This window comes from Euleptes europaea, chromosome 3 (assembly GCF_029931775.1).
Source record: "Euleptes europaea isolate rEulEur1 chromosome 3, rEulEur1.hap1, whole genome shotgun sequence".
In the NCBI taxonomy this organism is placed as follows: Eukaryota; Metazoa; Chordata; class Lepidosauria; order Squamata; family Sphaerodactylidae; genus Euleptes; species Euleptes europaea.
In genome coordinates this window covers 47,546,419-47,565,404 of record NC_079314.1, presented here as the reverse complement: position 1 = coordinate 47,565,404, position 18,986 = coordinate 47,546,419, and the positions used below count along the sequence as shown (strand labels likewise).

The 18,986-nt window shown below is 40.4% G+C and overlaps 1 protein-coding gene across 1 annotated transcript in view; it reads right to left on the bottom strand.

Moving 5' to 3' along the window:
• PRKAR2B (protein kinase cAMP-dependent type II regulatory subunit beta) overlaps positions 1–18,986 on the bottom strand; it is a 68,552-nt gene that overhangs the window by 8,443 nt on the left and 41,123 nt on the right. Inside the window, exons 3-4 of the mRNA XM_056846290.1 lie at positions 3,358–3,410; positions 1,923–2,006 (exon numbers count right to left, since the gene is read on the bottom strand). Coding sequence (XP_056702268.1) covers positions 1,923–2,006; positions 3,358–3,410 — 137 coding nt within the window. The remainder of the gene's footprint in view (positions 1–1,922; positions 2,007–3,357; positions 3,411–18,986) is intronic.

Genomic DNA, 18,986 nt, shown 5'->3' with positions numbered 1-18,986 from the left:
CTGGTCCCATATAGCCAATGTGAGGTTTTTATGTCAGCCAAGCTAAACTTTCACTCCCCTTACAGAACACTGCAGGCCATTTGCAAACATTCTTTGTTGCCTGATTCATTTTCCTCCCACTGAAGTATTTTTGTAAACATTCTAAGACATTGTCAGTTCAACCAATACACTGTCAGAGGCTTCATTGTCCCTGCTAGTGCCACAAAATCCTTTCGCACATGATAGTATAAATGATGCTACGCTCACATATTATGCCAACACAGTTCACAGTGAAGCAAAATGGTTGACTAATTCAGAAATCAACATTTGCACGCTTTCTAAGGATCTTATACAAACCAGCAATTGTTTGCTTGGTATGGGCCTCAACGTTGGAAGTATTTCACGGTTTTGTAATTATTTCTGAAGAATTCAGCTTTCTCACCAACTTATTTTAGTACTACATACTGCACACAGACACAATTTGAAATTACAATCCACACACAACTTTCCAAGCAAGAAAGAATGTTGCTATAAAATATATGTTCTCCAAAACTATTTGTGTTTGTGATGCATCTCCAAAATTGGGAGGTCGTAAGAACGGTAAAGGACTATAGTTAGTAATGGAGAAAATGTTGCCAACAATTTGCCATAGACATGTACCCTATGCCCCAACTACTACAGGCAACGAAGAACTGGGGCTGAGGCAGAACCAGGAGCTATGTACAAGGTGCGCACCAGCAGGAGCTATGTACAAGGTGTGCACTATTCCCCCAACCTGAATAGTAATTAGACATTCCCTTCTGCAAGGGAAAAGGAAGTTCATAAGTGGACAGGAAAGCCTTCCCATCCATCCTGGACCAGTAAGAGCAGACCTGGGTATGTAAAAGAATGGCTCAGTCCTCTTGGCTGTGACTGAAAGAATCTGGAACTATGGGAAAGTCACCTCCCTGGGAGGATACATATGTAGGTCCCTGTTCTCTCCCACACCTCAAATATCTCTAATGGTTGTTCAGCAACCACAGATGCCTACACTGTAGGAAACCAGGATCTTGCAGAAGACAGAAAAGTGAATAGATGTCAACCAAATGGTTATACACATGTTCCAAAAACAAACCGAACCATGCCTTCATGATTCAATAGTGCCTTTTGTTCACTGGATGTCCACCTTACAAAAATGATTCCAACACTCCTTGTAAATGAAAACCCAAGCAATATCTGAAACATGTCAACTGTGCTGTGAGTATCAGACTATTTATCTCCTTGCTTTGTTATTTCCTACAGCCCTTAAATTAATACTCCACAGTCCCAACCCAGCTGTGCATATAGGCAGCAGCTGTTGAGAAAAGCTGTAATCATACTCATCAGCTGTTCAGCAAAGACAGGAAAAACCAAATCCAGCTCCTCTTGGCCCTACTTCTGAACAGCTGATAACCATGATCACTATTTTAACAAGGGCTCAGTGTCTCTTTGCACATAGATTTCTTCACCTAGGGATGCTTTCATGCACAAAGCTTGAATACAAAGAACGTGTTGGGAGTGTTAAAAAAATAGATGCAAATGAAGGCTAGATTCAGAAACAACATTAACTAAGGTAGATGCCAATGCACAAACAAATAAGCAACATCACTGCCCAGCTAAAATCTTTTTATGTTCAAGTAAAGTTAATATAAGCACATATTCATATATAAAGACTATTTTAAATAACCCTTCTGAAAACAAATATAACAAGTCTAATTTGTTTTAAATAATACTGATATTATTTGATACAGACGACACAATCCCGGCTTTCCATAATGAAGCATTCTTCTATAATACCTTTTGGTAAAGAAACAAAACCTCACTGTGGCCCCAAAAAGCAGAATTTCTCTAGGAGATCAATTTTTCATTAGTGTCTGCTTTCATTTCTACTGTTTGGCACCAAAAACAAATTTTAAAAATCTTACCGGATCTAGGTTTTTAAATAGAAGAATGTCTTTGCAGGCTTCTTGAAGTCTGTTTCTTTGATCATCTGTTTTGGGGCGAATAATCTAGAAGAAATTATTGCTATATTTTATTTTTAAAGGGCAGTCTTTAAAATAATCACAGAAGGGCCATGCCCACAGGACAGCCTAAATTAACACTGCTAAGAAGTTATACCACATACATAATCGAATTGGCATACCTGCAGCAGTTTTTTAAAACAAAAATAATCTCACCTCTTTTGGTGACGGTACCATCCCCATATTAAACTACAGAAAGAAACAGTGGAGTTACTTCATAGTCTAACATTGTAAATTGGGATAACCAGAATCATAGTTTATTATTCTATGAGTTAGCACCGCTCCACATTCCATTCTACCCATCTGGAGAATGCCTACAGCAGCTATGAATTAGCTCATGTGTCATTTGTCACCATTTCTTTTCTTCCAGGATATCAATGCGAAATACTTATTGATTAGAACACCTTGCAGAAGAAGGAATCTTGGTGGAAGATCTCTTATAGAAGCATTTTAGTCAAGGTGCATATTTGAACTAAAAATCACACCACACTGTACAAAGTGGCTATCAAAAATAGAAGAATGGCAGATCACAAGAGCGTGTGTACCACTCTGCAAATAAGATCAGACTGTCACTGATTCAAGTTCCCAAAGGCAAGGCTATCTGATCTTCAATGACCCTACTAAATTTTAATCAAGGTTTGGTAAAAGAAAATTAATAATGATTAGTTTCATTTGTAAGAAAAAGAAGAAATGAGACTCCAAGTGTATTTCCTATGAATGTGCTTGTCCTGCTATGTGTGCCATACAGGTGCTTTGGGGGGTTGATTCAGATCAGTAAAGTGCCATGGGGGAGGGGAAGTAGGGTTAACCCCTCTTCCAGCCACCCAAAGTCATATTCAGGTCCCCATGGCTGCTTAGAACAAGAACTGAGGACAACACAGGAGACCCTGATCATGAATCTCTTACAGCTCATCTAGGCTCGCTGATATTTTCTCCGTCTTCCAGGAAACTTCCCATAATATTTTGAAATGTTGTCTTTGGTACCACTGATCAGCAAAGTCTTTTTGAAGACGATCAACTTTATCACTTTCCCTTAAAAATATCAGCCTTTCTTCTTGAGATTTTGAGGGGAAATGATAAACTATCAATTTATCCAGAAAGAGTCCTGAAGAGAGTATTATAGATTGTCAAGGAAATTACAGAAAATGGTATTACTTTAAATTTCATGTTACAGTGCAAACAAAGGGATGAAGAATACCTTTAAAATATATCTTCTTTTGCTATTAACAGGAAAATCTTACCAATTTTTTTTTACATTTTATAGCATATGCATAATGTGATAAAAATGTACCCTTGTTTTTTAAAATCTGTCTCCTGAGACTAGAAAAGTATAATATACCCTTGATTCAGTGTCATCTTCCTCTTCATCCGGATTGTAAGCTTCTGCACAAACTAAAAAAAGAAAGAATTGGTTCTCAAACGGCAATGTGCTGCTAATTAATCAACATATGCTTCTGCAAATGTTTGTACAAACAGAAAAAATAACTTCACACAATATTAAATTAATCCAAATTTAACCTGATCCTGCCTTCTTTAAACGTAGCCCAGGGATTGTGCTGAGGCCACTGCCTGCTCATGCTGAGGTACCATTTGCCCACAACACTGGATCCACATCAACCAACTAATCCTGTGCATGCTGAGATATCAGCAAAGGAATATTTAAACCCCTCTCCTCAGCTAAAAGAGACTTTGGCAGATTTTCTCCATTACCATTTCTCTGTGCCTTGTGTTTTCAAGCGAAGGAGTTAAAAAGAACATAATAAAGAATGTTCTGCCAGTGTGGTGCAGTGGTTAGAGTGTCCGACTAGGATCTGGGAGACCCAGGTTCAAATCCCCATTCTGCCACAGATGTTTGCTGGGTGACCATGGGCCGGTCACATGCTCTTAACCCTCACAAGGTTGCTGTGACAATAAATGGAGGAGGGGGAGAATGATAGAAGCTGCAATGGGTTCCCACTGTGGAGAAAGGCAAGGTATAAATGAAGAAATAAAGCCTTTTGCTTAGAAGGTATTCATAGTTCTCTTACAATTAGAGCACAAGCAAAGATAAAGAAGTACACCTCACACATTTCAGAGGCAATGCACTCATTCCTTCCCCTCACAGGGATGTGCTAGTTCTCACAAATTATGCCTTTATGTGAGGGCTGCTGGGATATATCACACAATTAGCCTGGTGGCAGTCCCAACAGACTCATCTAGAGACTCAGATTTGTATAAATGGTATTTTGCAGCCAGTATCCCACACATACTTCCTGCAACAGAATTTTCATCAGTTTAGCAGGAGGGCTGCATTTGGCTTGGTAGAAACAATCTAATGCTAATGTGTTAAAAGTAATGCTGTTGACAGAGTGTAAAGTCGACCCTTGAGATATCTTTGATAACTGCTTATGCTGTCCAACTTTATAAATTGTTTTGATTGTGACAGTCTTTGCCTAAATGAAGTTTCATCTAATTGAACTGTGTACACCCAAAACTGAACAAGATACCGGTAGTCCATATTTTTAAACAGGAGCAGAATGACACCTCCAGATCTTCCCTGTTAATGCCCTATACTGACTATCCAAAACGGAATACCAAAAGTGTGATAGGGAAAGAAGAAAACAAAGCCTGGACCTGCAATATCACTTGGAAAGCTTTTAGCATTACAGTAGTCTGGTAGCCCCCCCAGCGGAATCTTCTGTCTGGATGCTAAAAGCTTCAAGAAGTGATTAGGGCCATTAACACACGTGGTGCTTAAATTGGTTCCACCACCCCCTCCCACATCTGTAATAAAAATGAAAACCCTCCCAAGGTAGCCCATGATCCATCAGCAGACCTTTGATCAATATCTGCTGGAACGGCTAGCAACTTCTGGTTTCTGAGATCTTTGCAAAGTACTGATGTTTGCTTCCCTGGATGGCGCCAAGCATGTACTGTTATTTGCTTCAGTTTCGCTGGGAGGCAAGATGTTGTGCTATGTAAACACAGCTGTATATAGGCAGCTCCCGCCTCCACCCCACTCCCCAGTTCTGCTTTGCTTTTAAGAGGTATGAAGCAGGCTCGTGTTGAATGGAGTTTCTATTAAAATGTTACTAGTAACAACAGACCAAAATGTAACATCCGTGACCAGAACCAGTATGCCTGTCAGTACCCAATTACTAAGAGCAAACACTAGTTGCTGGCTTTCTCCATCAGATCTTGCTTCTGGTTTTTCCAGAGGCATCTGTCTGGCCACGTTATAGAACCTGGTCTGACAATCCCGCAAGGTAATTATGTTCTGACACTTGTTTGTACAATAGGATCTTTTAACACAAGTGACTTACATCTCAACTAGGAAGAGATCCTGAGTATGAACTATTTCTTGGCAACTTCGAAATGTGTGAATCACAGGGACAACCTAGTCTCAAGGGGTGGGGGAATACCTTAAAACAAGGGCAGGAAACCTTTTTGGCCTAAGCACCAAAAAGACTGCAATCTGGTAAAGTCACCCCAAAAAAGGGTCCAGAATGGGGGACACAAGTTTTGCATTTGGCCACACAGACACCAAGCCCCAATGGTGCTGCCAGTGAATCACCTCAGTCCCTGGGGCATAGAACCGACTCCAATGGCTGAGCAAAATGGTCTGGTGTGTCTTAAAACATTTCAAACTGAAACCAACTTTGCTTTCTTTGTACTGTCATGTTTATAGCAAAGCATTCCACATTCTTTCTGGCAATTGATACTAGAACAGCACTTCACCAGTAATTTTGAGAAGCTACTCCACTGAGCATGGGGGAATTAGAATTCAAGCCTCCCACATCCCAAACCTCATCAGTTGGCTCATGCTGCCCTCAAACATGTCCTTGAAACAAGTCTTCCTGATAAAGAGTTCCCTGCAATGCAAAAGATGGCACATTTCAACAGCCAGCAAGTCAACTGAGTGAATGATCACCTCATCTATTTTTATAGAACACTAGACCAGCCCATCCTGCTGAACAGACCTTTATAAATGTAGGTTCTGTAAATAAAGGTCAATGCTTTTCCAAAAAAGCCACTAACTTCGAAAAGGAGTAAGAACCTGTCCCACTGACAATAATACAGCTTTTAAAAACTAGTAAATGGCTAGTACAAGGCATTCCTGTCTCAAATGCTGCAGCTGGTTTCTATCTCTGTGAGAGTACAGGAGTAGAAGCCCATGTAAAAACTGATCCTATTCAGCATCCCATATAATGGATTTTTAAAAGTTCCTCAAGCCTCCCAAGATTGATCCATTACACAGTGCACTTCCTTCTTCCTTCTCTGAATTCCTGTTATAACAAAAACAGAAACCAGGCTTAACATTTTATCCCATCAACAGGCCATTTGCTATCAGGGAGGGGAGGACTGTTTCTTTCTTTTTAAGAAAACCTATTAAAATTATTTCCGTATGTCTTACAGGACTCTATACAAACCTAACGATCCCTTCGGAGCTAAGCAGTCTTTTACACATGAAGACAGGAAACTGCTTTAAAATGCCTAGAACCATTGAAAATACGACTAGCAGTACATTCCTAAGAAGAGTTACTCCAGCCTAAGCCCACTGAAATGAATGGGCTTAGACTGGAGTAACTTTCCTTAGGAATGAACTGTAAGTTTGCAGCAGCATCTTGGTCAGCAACTAATGATAAATGTAGGCCATATTTTTAACCAAACAAGGTCCATGAGACCAGCAACATTGGCTCCTCTAAAGGATTAATTCCCATGCAAGCTGAGATACAGGCAAAGGGTTCCTCAGTCCCCTCTCCCCAGGGCAAACAGTAGCAGAGGCTTTGGCAAGGCTGTTTTCTTTATGTACCTTTCTCTTAGTTTCTGTATAGAAATGAGTAGTGAAGAAAAGAAAGAGAAATAATAATAAAAGAAAGGAATCTGCCAAAACCTCTGCTGTTTTTATACTACAGGAAAGAGGAATGTCTCTGCACCAGGCACCTCAAGATATCGTGCTCTTCAACAAGGCATAGTAGTCATAAAGTATGACCATGTGTGGGATCTTAGCCCCGCAAGACATATATTTTTTGAAAAGAGCTTTCTGGGCCATGCAGTTTGAGACCATGTGCTCAAAAGTCTCCCCGTACTGGTTCAGTTTTACAAAAGCACAGGAAATGTCCAATGGCCACCATTTCTTCACACAGAGCTTCAAAGAACAGAACTCCTCTCCATGGTGTCAGAGAGAGAAATAAGGAAAGGGCGCTCTGACCCCTTTTTTTACACTGGAAAAGGCAGGAAAGCCACATGGAAGAGGGGGGAAGGAGTGCCCTCTAGAGTTTTTGTGCTTCCAAATCTCCACAGCAGGCCTGTGTGTGCACAATAACCCATGTGGGACTGCACAGATACCGCAACAATGAACTTCATTGTTCCTTCCTCACCATAGGAAGTAGTAACAAGTGAACCTGGCTCCTGCTGCGTTTATTTTAAATGCAATCTTTTCCTCAGGCCTCTGAAATGTTTTTGGAAAGAAGGAGGAGAGGTTTGATGGATAAGAAGAGAAAAAGATAGAACACCCAAACAAACATAGTGCACCTTGATTCATGTGTTAGGACTTGCACCTCTGAGAATGGAAAGTAACAAGCGAACAGGCTCCAAAAATGTTGAATGCTTTTACTAATTTGAGGGAAAGTATACAGCTACAGATGCCTGTTCTCTTCTCCCCTTCTCTAATTTTATATTTCTGGTAATGGAGTGCATCACAGAATGGGCTATACAGCACTTTACCACAAAATAAGGACAGCAGGAGCCCCTCTTTAATTTAGAGCAGTCTCTAAAATATCGAAGTCAATGACTCATACAGTTTTTAACCAACAGAATGTATCCAACCATGCAGTTCCTTCAACAGAACACTGCTACCAACCCCCACTCCCTTCCAGTGTAGACCCCAACTTTGTCCCTACACTGGTTTCAGAAAATGCTTCTACAAGCCTCCCAAACATTAATCTGGAGAGGCATAACCTTCTGTGTGAACACATGAACGCATGAAGCTGCCTTATACTGAATCAGACTCTTGGTCCATCAAAGTCAGTATTGTCTACTCAGACAGGCAGCAGCTCTCCAGGGTCTCAGGCAGAGGTCTTTCACATCACCTACCTGCCTAGTCCCTTTAACTGGAGATGCCGGGGATTGAACCTGGGATCTTCTGCATGCCAAGCAGATGGTCTACCACTGAGCCACTTCTTTTGCACACCTGCCATCCACAGTTTTCCCCAGTATGTTTTAAAAATAATTCAGTTTAAAAAAACACACAACACAGCTAGCCCCCTGATTGAAGATGCTTTTTTAATCCACACATTAGAATGTATTTATTCATTGAATCAGTCAACCAAGAAAATGTTGCAGTCCTCCTTTATAACCATCATCATTTGTTGTAGGCAATTGTTATGCTAGCATTGAATGTACCCAATTTCATGTTCCTCTTTGAACTGTTTTGATTTTGAGTTCTTAGCCAGAATATTGTCCTCTTTTGCTTACATCTAATTTCTGGTAGCCGACTACAAATATATCATAACATAAAAGTTCAGCCAATACTTTTTCCACATGGACAAAGAAACACTTTGTATCAGCACAGCACTAAATTAAGGCCATCTCTGTTTACTTAATCAACTTCCTTACTACACAAAAGTTACATTTCTACTTTTCCAAATCCTTGAGTATAGACATGCCTCCAGACATGACACTAGCCGTACTGTGACATCTACCTCTCTGAATATTCTCATGTTTATATAAAGTGAATAACCAGAGACACATGAATTCCCCTAAAGCGTTCTACACAATGTAGTGCCCTACTCCTTGAATTGTTATCCAATACCTACCCAATATTAATCATAAAAAACATAAGGCTGATTAGTACCTTGCAAGATGCAATTTGCCTGAAAGAATTTTGGGGGGGATTCTTTGTACCTGGGCTAACACACAGTTGCCAGACTTAAGAAGATAAGAAAGGCCATGCTGGATCAGACCAAGGTCCATCAAGTCCAGCAGTCTATTCACACAGAGGCAAACCAGGTGCCTCTAGGAAGCCCCCAAACAAGGCAACGGCAGCAGTATTAATCCCGCCTGTGTTCCACAGCACCTAATGTAATAGCCATGCTCCTCTGATCCTTGAGAGAATAGGGATGCATCATGACTAGTAGGGCTGTCGATTTGGTTCGGCCCGAACCGAAAAACAGCCGAATTTCCCCTGATTCGGCGGTTTTTAGTTCGGGACGAACCGAACTCAAAAATGGCGGGAAACCGGGGGAGCCGAATTCAGCGAGTTCGGGAGTTCACGAATAAATCCGGCAAATTCGAGGCCCTCAGTAATCAGCATTCTCCTCCCCCGGCCAATCGGTGGCCAATCTGGGTCTTCTTCTGGCCAATCAGTCAGGATTGAGTACTGGAGGAATCAGCTGATGTGCGGCCGGGCCGGGCCGGGGAGAGAGAGAGAGAGAAATCCTCGTGTGTGTGTGTGTGTGTGTGTGTGGGGTGCTTGTGCACATTCGCTCCTTTCCGTGGCTGCAGGGGGCGCATTTTTGGGGGTACAGACCCCAAACTTTCAGTGGAGCGTCAGACAAGCCTTCTTAAGAGACCCCCCAAGTTTTGTAAACATTGGGTCAGGGGGTCCCGAGATATGGGCTGCCCCCTTTTCTATTTCCGTGGCTGCAGGGGGCGCATTTTTTGGGGTACAGACCCCAAACTTTCAGTGGAGCGTCAGACAAGCCCTCTTAAGAGACCCCCCAAGTTTTGTAAACATTGGGTCAGGGGGTCCCGAGATATGGGCTGCCCCCTTTTCTATTTCCGTGGCTGCAGGGGGCGCATTTGTGGGGGTACAGACCCCAAACTTTCAGCTTTAGACGAGTCTTCTTAAGGGGGCGAGCCTTCTTTAGACGAGCCTTCTTTCCGTGGCTGCAGGGGGCGCTTTTTTGGGGGGTGCAGCCCCCAAACCTTCAGGATATCTTCAAACGAGCCTTCTTAAGAGACCCCCCAAGTTTTGTAAAGATGGGTTCAATGGGGGCAGAAATATCGGCTCCCCCCTTTTCTCTTTCTGTGGCTGCAGGGGGCGCATTTCTGGGGGTACAGACCCTAAACTTTCAGCGGAGCTTCAGACAAGCCTTCTTAAGAGACTCCCCAAGTTTTGTAAACATTGGGTCAGGGCCCCCCGAGATATGGGCTTTCCCCTTTTCCCTTTTGGGATGAATGGATCACCCGATCCTGTATGCATCTCCAGAGCAAAACGTCCCATGCTTAAATGGAACCGTCTTGGATTACCCAGTCCTCCTCCCAGCCCCTCCTGCTGGAACAGAAGACAGCCACAGTAAGACCCCTTTGGGGGCTTTAATCTATACTTTTTCTCCTGTGTGTGTGTGTGTGTGGGGAAAGCAGAGTCTGTGTGTGTGTGGGGAGGGAGCAGTTTCTGTGGGTGGGGGGAAGCCAAAGGGGGCTTTCGCCAGTTCTGCCTGGGGTGTGTGTGCCCCCTCAAGTCTCTCTCTCCCTGGTTTGAGGGGGGGCTTCAGTGCGTCCTCAGGTTTTCCCTCATTCATAAGATCGGTTAGGTCTATTTTGATGCTTGCTCAAAATTGGTTTTCAAATGGTTACTTAAAGAATGCATTTGCCTGGTCCCGGGTCCGATGCAAAAGGGGAAATTCCACCCCCTCCTGCTCATTATGCATCGCTAGCTGCCTCTGTCCCTTTCCATGGTTTGCAAACTCCCAGGTGTCAGGTGTTGCTTTGCATGGTTGCAAATGTGTTACTTTGCAGTTGTGGGTGTTGCTTTGCAGTTGTGTTGCTTTGCAGTGTTGCTTTGCAGTTCTGTTGCTTTGCAAACTTCTTAGCACCTGCCCCGCCCTTGCTCTCATCAGTTGTTTGTCGGGGCTGGGAGCTTTGTGCGTGGGCGGCAAGCTCTGCTCAGAGATGCACATTAAGGGTGGGGGACCCATTTCGGGGCCCATATCTCAGCCCCCCCTGACCCAATCTTTACAAAACTTGGGGGGGTCTTGAAGCTCCGCTGAAAGTTTGGGACCTCTACCCCCAAAAATGCCCCCCCGAGCTTTTGGGAAGCTTCCCCCCCCCGCTGCCCCGTGGCATCATGGTATATTTATGCCCCTCTGGGGCTTCCCCAATCTTTCTCAAACCTCTTTCGCACTGAAGTTTTAGGAAATTGTATTATATTGTATTATATAATGTTCATACTACAACTTAAGCGAGCACAACCTTTGTATTAAAAGGCATTCCATTCATTCTAAAAATGTAAATATTTCATAGGAGTTCCCCCCCCCACAAGATCGTATAAAAATGCCAGTTTTTACATAAGAAAATTTGCAGGAAAAAAGTCCTTGAGGGGAAAAAGGGTGGACCCTGTTCACCCCTGTGACAAAAACCCTACAACTTCCTGTGGCTCAAGAATGCCACCTAGAGTGTCTGGGATCTTGGACTGGGGGGTGGGTTTAAATTAGAATGAGCCATTCATTTCAGTTCCACATTGGACCATCCTGGAAGACTTAATCGAGTTAGGACCAGACCACCTATTTGTCATGGAAGTTCAGAGCCAACATCTGATGCTCGATGGAGATGGGACTATATTTTATATGGCTCTGACCGGTAACAGTAGTCTCTGACATCAGAGATGGGGATTTGCGTGGGAATGGAGAAATCAGCTTGTCACTCTTAGAAAGGAGGCTGGCTCAGAATGCAATTCCTTTTACTATAAATATCTGGACATTTGGGATTTTCACTTATCTTCACTTTTCAGTCTGCGGCAGAAACTGGGTCCATGGGAGGTTAGGTAGGAATTAACGATCCCTTCAACCTTTTGTTAGTGCAAGGAACTCTGCTCATGGCTGTGAGGAACCTGCTACAGCCTAGGTAATGTGTGTTTAGCTTAGCTAGTTCAACAGCATTACTTTTCATTCCTTCTCTTTCATAATAAACCTTTTTTAAAATAAAGACTTTTTTTTTGCATCGCTTAGTGCAATTTAGGAAGAAAGTAGAAAGTAGATTCCTTTGAAATTTGGTGTTGGAGGAGAGTGTTACGGATACCCTGGACCACCAAAAAAACAAATCAGTGGGTTTTAGAACAAATCAAGCCTGAACTGACCCTAGAAGCTAAAATGACTAAACTGAGGCTGTTGTACTTTGGACATATTATGAGAAGACAAGAGTCACTGGAAAAGACAATCATGCTAGGAAAAGTTGAAGGCAGCAGGAAAAGAGGAAGACCCAACAAAAGATGGATTGACTCTATAAAGGAAGCCACGGCCCTCAATTTGCAAGATCTGAGCAAGGCTGTTAAGGATAGGACACTTTGGAGGACATTGATTCATAGGGTCGCCATGAGTCGGAAATGACTTGACGGCACTTAACACACACACACACACACACACACACACACACACACACACACACACACAGTACAATTTATTTCTCTGGGATATTTCTTATAACACTGCCCCCGTCATTTGTGGTTTTTTCCCTTGGCCTTCACATCACTGCCTGTGCAACACTGCATGGGCTCCAGGTTCTCTCTTGAATGCTGTTGCAACCATACAATGTAGCTGTGTTAGCATGTCAACACAATATCCACAAGAGATACAGATCTCCAGCATGCAATCTAGGACCTCGCTAATAAATCGTACATCATTTCTTTTTGCATGGTTTCAGCAAATCTAGCAAAGAAAAATAGAAAATAATCTTTATTATTCTCTCCCAAAAAAATCCAAGCTTCCAACAAACATTATTTTGGGGCTGTGGAATACATATTTTACCTCAGGTTCTGATACTAAAACTGAGCAGGCGAGGGGCTGAGGTTCAGTGGCAGAGCATCTGCTTAGCACACAGAATATCTATCCCAAATTCAATCCCCATTTAAAAGGATCAGTAGTAAGTGATGTGAAAAGTCTCTACCTGAGACCCTGGAGAGCCTCCGCCAGCCTGAGTAGAGAATGCTGCCACTGACAGACCAATAATCTGATTCAGTATAAGGCAACTTCATGCATGTGTTGATTTATGTGAACAAACCCAAACTGTTTTATGCCTTGATTTAATTTTCTATTACATGTGAATAGATATATTCTAATAAGATAATAGTTATACCCACTGTGCAAGCAAGCAAACTACTCATTCTCAAACCATTTTTAAAAATTTACATACACACACAAACCCCTCCCTCCATTTAGGAAATATCATGCATCCAATTTTTGCAAGAACATTGAGCAAAGTTATAAAAATGTAATACATCATCAATCCAACACACGTTAAAATTTAATGCAAATGTATATAGAGGACATTCTGTGCACGGAAAATAATAGGGCCATGCTTTGTGTTAGATGAAATTCAGAAAGGAAAAACAATAAGCGCTGTGCTTCAAGAACAAATGGAAATAAGATTATTTTAGAAGTTAATCAAGATGGAAATATATGGATCTAAGGTCACAGAAAAGGTAATGCTATTCATACTGTAACTTATCTTCACATTGGAATGAAAAATTAAGGTAATTTTGATACAAAATAAATAATGTATGAAATCACTTACATAATCACAGGATTCATTTGGCTACAAATATGAGGGCAGAAATCAAATCAATATTCATTTCATCATTTGTACTGTATTAAACACAGAGGGGTAAATTTTTTGAAGTTTTTTACAGCACAACTTAAGTGATCATAGCATAACTTGCAGAGTAGGCTTCCTACTCTGAGGATCTAAACACACAGCCTATTTTCTTATATTTTTCATGTAATATGGTTTATACCTGTGACATTTACTACGTAGATCCGGGGTGGGGAACCTTTTTTTGGCCAAGGGCCATTTGGATATCTTTAACATCATTCGGGGGCCATAAAATAAATAAATAAATAGTTATCGTTATTGTTATCATTTTGCATATATATATATATATATATATATATATATATATATATATATATATATATATATATATATATATATAAATAAACTATGAAGTACAGTTTATTTTTTTTAAATTTTTTATTGTTTTCTAATTTAATCACATATATTTCCACCATTCATTTAATGTAATTATACAATACATATGATATATATCTAATCAATGTGAATATTCTATCTTTTCGACTCCCCCTCTCCCCTCCTCTATCCATTTAATATCTCTGTTCCTCCCTTTGTATCTAACTTCTAATTAATTATAGTAATTCATATGTACATTTAATCACATATCCCATCTAGGTTTTATCATTAGTATTACTTCTACTTTGGTTGATTGAATTAGATCAAAGCATAGCCTTTAACATACCCCAAGTTAAATTCATTAACACAATATGTTGTCCATGCCTCCCATTCTCCCACAAATTCCGCATTCTCCTTTTGATTTATTAATGCAGTGAGTTTGGCCATTTCTGCTAGTTCCAACATTTTATTAATCCAGTCAGTCTTATCCGGTATCTCAGGTAGTTTCCATTTTGCTGCATAAACCAATCTTGCGGCAGTGGTGGCATATATCAAAAAAGATCTCTGAATTATAATAGAGTCTGGTATAATACTTAACAACATCATTTCCGGTGTTTTAGAGATGTTTTGTTGTAATATCAATTGTAATTCATTATAAATCATATTCCAAAAGTTCTTGGCTTTTTCACAGAGCCACCAAGCATGATGAAAGGAACCAATCTCATCTTGACATTTCCAACAGTTTGGTGACATTGTTCTATGCATCTTAGCTAATATTTTAGGAGTCAGATACCACCTGTAGATCATCTTGTAAATATTTTCTCTTAACGATTGTGAGAGTATATTTTTCATGTCTCTTGACCACAGTCTTTCCCATCTATTCAAAGGAATATTGTATCCCAATGTCTGTGCCCAAGTTATCATCGTAGGTTTTACTTGTTCTTGCTCTGTATATAATATCAACAGCACCTTGTACATCTTTGAAATTAAATGCTTGTTATTCTCCAATAACATTTGTTGTAAAGTTGATTTATCTTTATTAAAACCTACTTTCAAGTCCTGTAGATATACAGATTTTATTTGATGATATTGAAACCAAGTCAAATGTTCTTTTAAATCGTCATGTTCTTTCAGGGCACATTTATTGTCTTGCCATGTCAAAAGTTCTTGGTATGTTACAAACTGGGATGTCTCAATCGTCGTAACATTAATATTTCTTGTGTAGAGATCCATAGAGGTGTTCTGGTTTCTAAAAGATGCTTATACCTTAACCAAGTTTTTATCAAAGCAGATTTTACAATATGATGTTGAAAAGCCATATGGTTTTTGAGTTTATCATACCATAAGTAACCGTGCCACCCAAATCTATTATCAAAACCTTCTAAATCCAATAAACGTGTGTTCTTTAGTTGTATCCATTCCTTTAGCCATACCAAAGCCAATGCTTCCGCATACAGTTTAAAATTAGGAAGAGCAAATCCTCCTCTTTCTTTGGAGTCAACCAGATATTTATAGGTTATTCTAGGTTTTTTCCCTTGCCATATAAAATTCAACAAGTCTTTCCTCCACACATCAAAATATTTTGCTTGTATAACTATTGGTAAATTCTGAAACAAAAACAACAGTCTTGGTAAAATATTCATTTGTATTACTGAAATACGACCCAGAAAATAAATACTTTTATTGGACCACAGTATCAAATCTTTTTTAACTAATTCCCATAGCTTAACATAATTGTTAACTAAGAGGTCTTTACTTTTATTTGTAATCCAAATACCTAGATATTTCACTTTGTTTTCTCCCATCTTGAAATATTTATAAAGTCATTTTGTTCTTCTTTTGAAAGATTCTTAAACAGTATCTGAGTCTTATCCTGGTTAATCTTGAATCCTGAGACTTCACCATATTGTTTTAATACATCTAACAAATCCTTTATAGATTGAGTCGGATCGTTCAAGATAAGTAATAAATCATCTGCAAAAGCTCTCATTTTAAATTCTTGTTTGTTTACTTTAAGACCGTGGATTGCCTCTGTATCACGTATCATACAACATAAAGTTTCGAGAGTCAGAATAAAAAGCAAAGGAGAAAGTGGGCATCCTTGTCTAGTTCCTTTTTGTATTTCACAATTATCTGATATGGATTCATTCACTAATATTTTAGCTTTTTGCTTACTATAAATAGCATCAATACCTGACTGAAATCGTACACCAAAGTTCATTTTTTCTAAAACCTTTTTCATATAATCCCAAGAGACCATGTCAAAAGCTTTCTCAGCATCCAAAAAAATAAAAGCAGCTTTATATTGATTATTTTGTTCATAATATTTCATTGCATCTAATCAAATCCTACTTCCGGTAGGGTTGCTGACCGAAGCACTGTGTCTTCCCGGGAGCTCCCAGCGGAGAACCAAGAAACGTCTATAACCAGGGGGCCCTGTGCCCCCCCGATTCCTAAATAGTGGAACAGGTGACAGGATTGCTCCTGCTGCCGACGAAGAGGGGTCTGAATTCTCCGAGAGTGCTTTTTTAAGACTCCCGGAGATTCAGATGCTGTCCCGCCGGCTGAGGGGATTTACACTGCCGCAGACGTCTCTTCGGATTAAGGCTTCGCTCTCCCCTACCCAATACCATTCAAGCAACAACATCTAAGGAACGAAAGCCTTACCCTACGAAATCTGAGTGAGTGCCAAGAATCCCTTTGTTTATCTCTGAAAATAAATAAACGGAAATAAAGCAACAAACTGATTTGGATTCCTTGTCTTCCACCCTAAAATATAATAATATTGGACTTTGTCAAAACAACTGAATAAAATGGCAGGAAGCTTATCAACATCATCTGGACATAGACTAAACAAACGAACTTTTGAAATGACACACTAACCTCCAATAAAACGCTGGGATATCGGGGGAAGAAGGAGGAAGTGTAAGAAGTCCCACCTCCAATTTATGGCCTCCAAGGCAAAGACTTTCGGATACGTTTCAAGATAGAGGCACCCTGCAATTGGCAGGGACAGAGAAAAACCGGCTGCAAAGCGACACCGTAGGACCAGAAGTGCGTTTCCCTGTGTAACAGGTAAAATCATCCTGCCTGATCATAGAAAGGAGACGACAGAAAGTCCACGGTACTTCCTATTTCCTGTCCTAGAAGCCGACCTAGAGTGCCCTTATTCTCTATGGTGCCTTAATATCTAAGATCTGCTTTTTACTTTACATTGGAAGGCCAAAATATAAGAAAATATGGCGAATTAGCTGGGAGACTTTATTAGAACTAGCATATTTAAGGAATAAAAGATTGGAGACCTGCCTTTTTACTAAGATTACTGATAGATTATATGTCTGCTCCACGGCAACATTCTGGTTCACTGCATAGCCCTGCAATACCAAAACCTTCTACAGATACTACAATGGAGAAACAAGATAAAAAGATGCAAGATCTTTTAGCCAAACAAACTGATATCTTTACCAAACAAATGGAACAAATGTCTAAACAAGAAAAGCAAATGAACCAGCTAACAGAAATATTAGCTGGAAAACGGGATACTGTTACAAAAGAAGTGATGGAGGTGAAGACACAGGTTACTTCACTGCAGACTGATATGAAGACAATGGATGCCTCTGTAAAGAAAATGACTGAAGATCATAAAGAAGTGAGGAAAAAAGTGGAAGGACATGAAAAACAATTGGAAAAACTGCAAACACAGGAGGAAGCCACGAAAGACCAACTTGCTATGGTGGACTTGAAAGTCATAGAATCTAACCGACGCCTGAGAAATCTACCTGAAGATTGTGGTGCAACGAGAGAATCACTGGTGAAGACATTAGCTGACCTATTTCACATTGAAGAACAAAAATTAGACCATGCAATCAATAAAATTTACAGAATGCCGTTGCCTCTTAAATTGAAGAGAGCAAAGGCAAGAGATGTCATGATATCCTTTTATGATGTCATGATGAAAGATATAATAACGCAACAACACTACAAAGATCCAATTGTAATGCATTAATACTACTCAAGGACATACCAAGACATCTGATGACAAAAAGGAACATGTTTAAAGACTTCACAGCATCTTTGAGGAAAGGTGGAATAAGATACAGATGGCTGTTACCACAAGGATTAACATTCACCTTTAAAGAAGTGAAATACACTATCACCACAATGGAAGATGTTGGGAAATTTCTGAGGAAATATAGAAAAGAACTTACAGGCCTTACACCAGACCAGAAACAAGACTCAAGTCAAGAAGAAGATGATGATTCAGAGAAAGGAGCAGTGGGCGGACTATAAAATTTATATTTTAACACTCTGACAGTATGGCTAAAGTTATTTCGTGGAATGTAAATGGTCTAAATAAAAAGGTGGAAAGAGGACGGATTTTAAAAATTTTACAGAAACAAAAATACTCTTTAATATGCTTGCAAGAAACTCACATTGCTAGGAAAGGTAAGAAGTACCTAGAACGAAATTCTCTGGGGCAAATCTTCATCTCTTCATCAAATACAAAAACTAAAGGAGTAGCTATTTATGCACATGCTTCATTTGTCCCAGAACTTGTATATAAAGATGAAGAAGGCAGAATACTTGTAATCAGAGCTAAAATATTAGGCCAAAAAACATTGGTGGTAGGGATCTACGCACCTAATGAAGGTAAAGAACAATTCTATAAGCAGCTTCATGACATTCTATGGATCAGGGGTAGAGCATCTCCTTGGCAGGGGCTGTGGATCAGGGGTAGAGCCTCTGCTTGGCAGGGGCTGTGGCTCAGAGGCAGAGCATCTGCTTGGCATGCAGAAGGTCCCAGGTGCAGGTTGGACTACCAAACGTGCATCATCTCTCTCTGTGTACTCTGTGCCCCTTCCCAATCTGGACCCTTGTAAATTCAATCCACAGCATTGCCAGGTTGGGCAAGAAATGAACAGAGGTGACTTGCCTTTGCCTTTCTCTGCAGAACGACTCCGGTATTCCTTGGTGGTCTCCTATCCAAGCAAGCTTAGCTTTTGAAATCTGATGAGATCAGGCTGGGCTGGGCCATCCAAGTCAAGATCCAGGCAGCATGTAAAATTTCTCAATAAATAGAGTGTA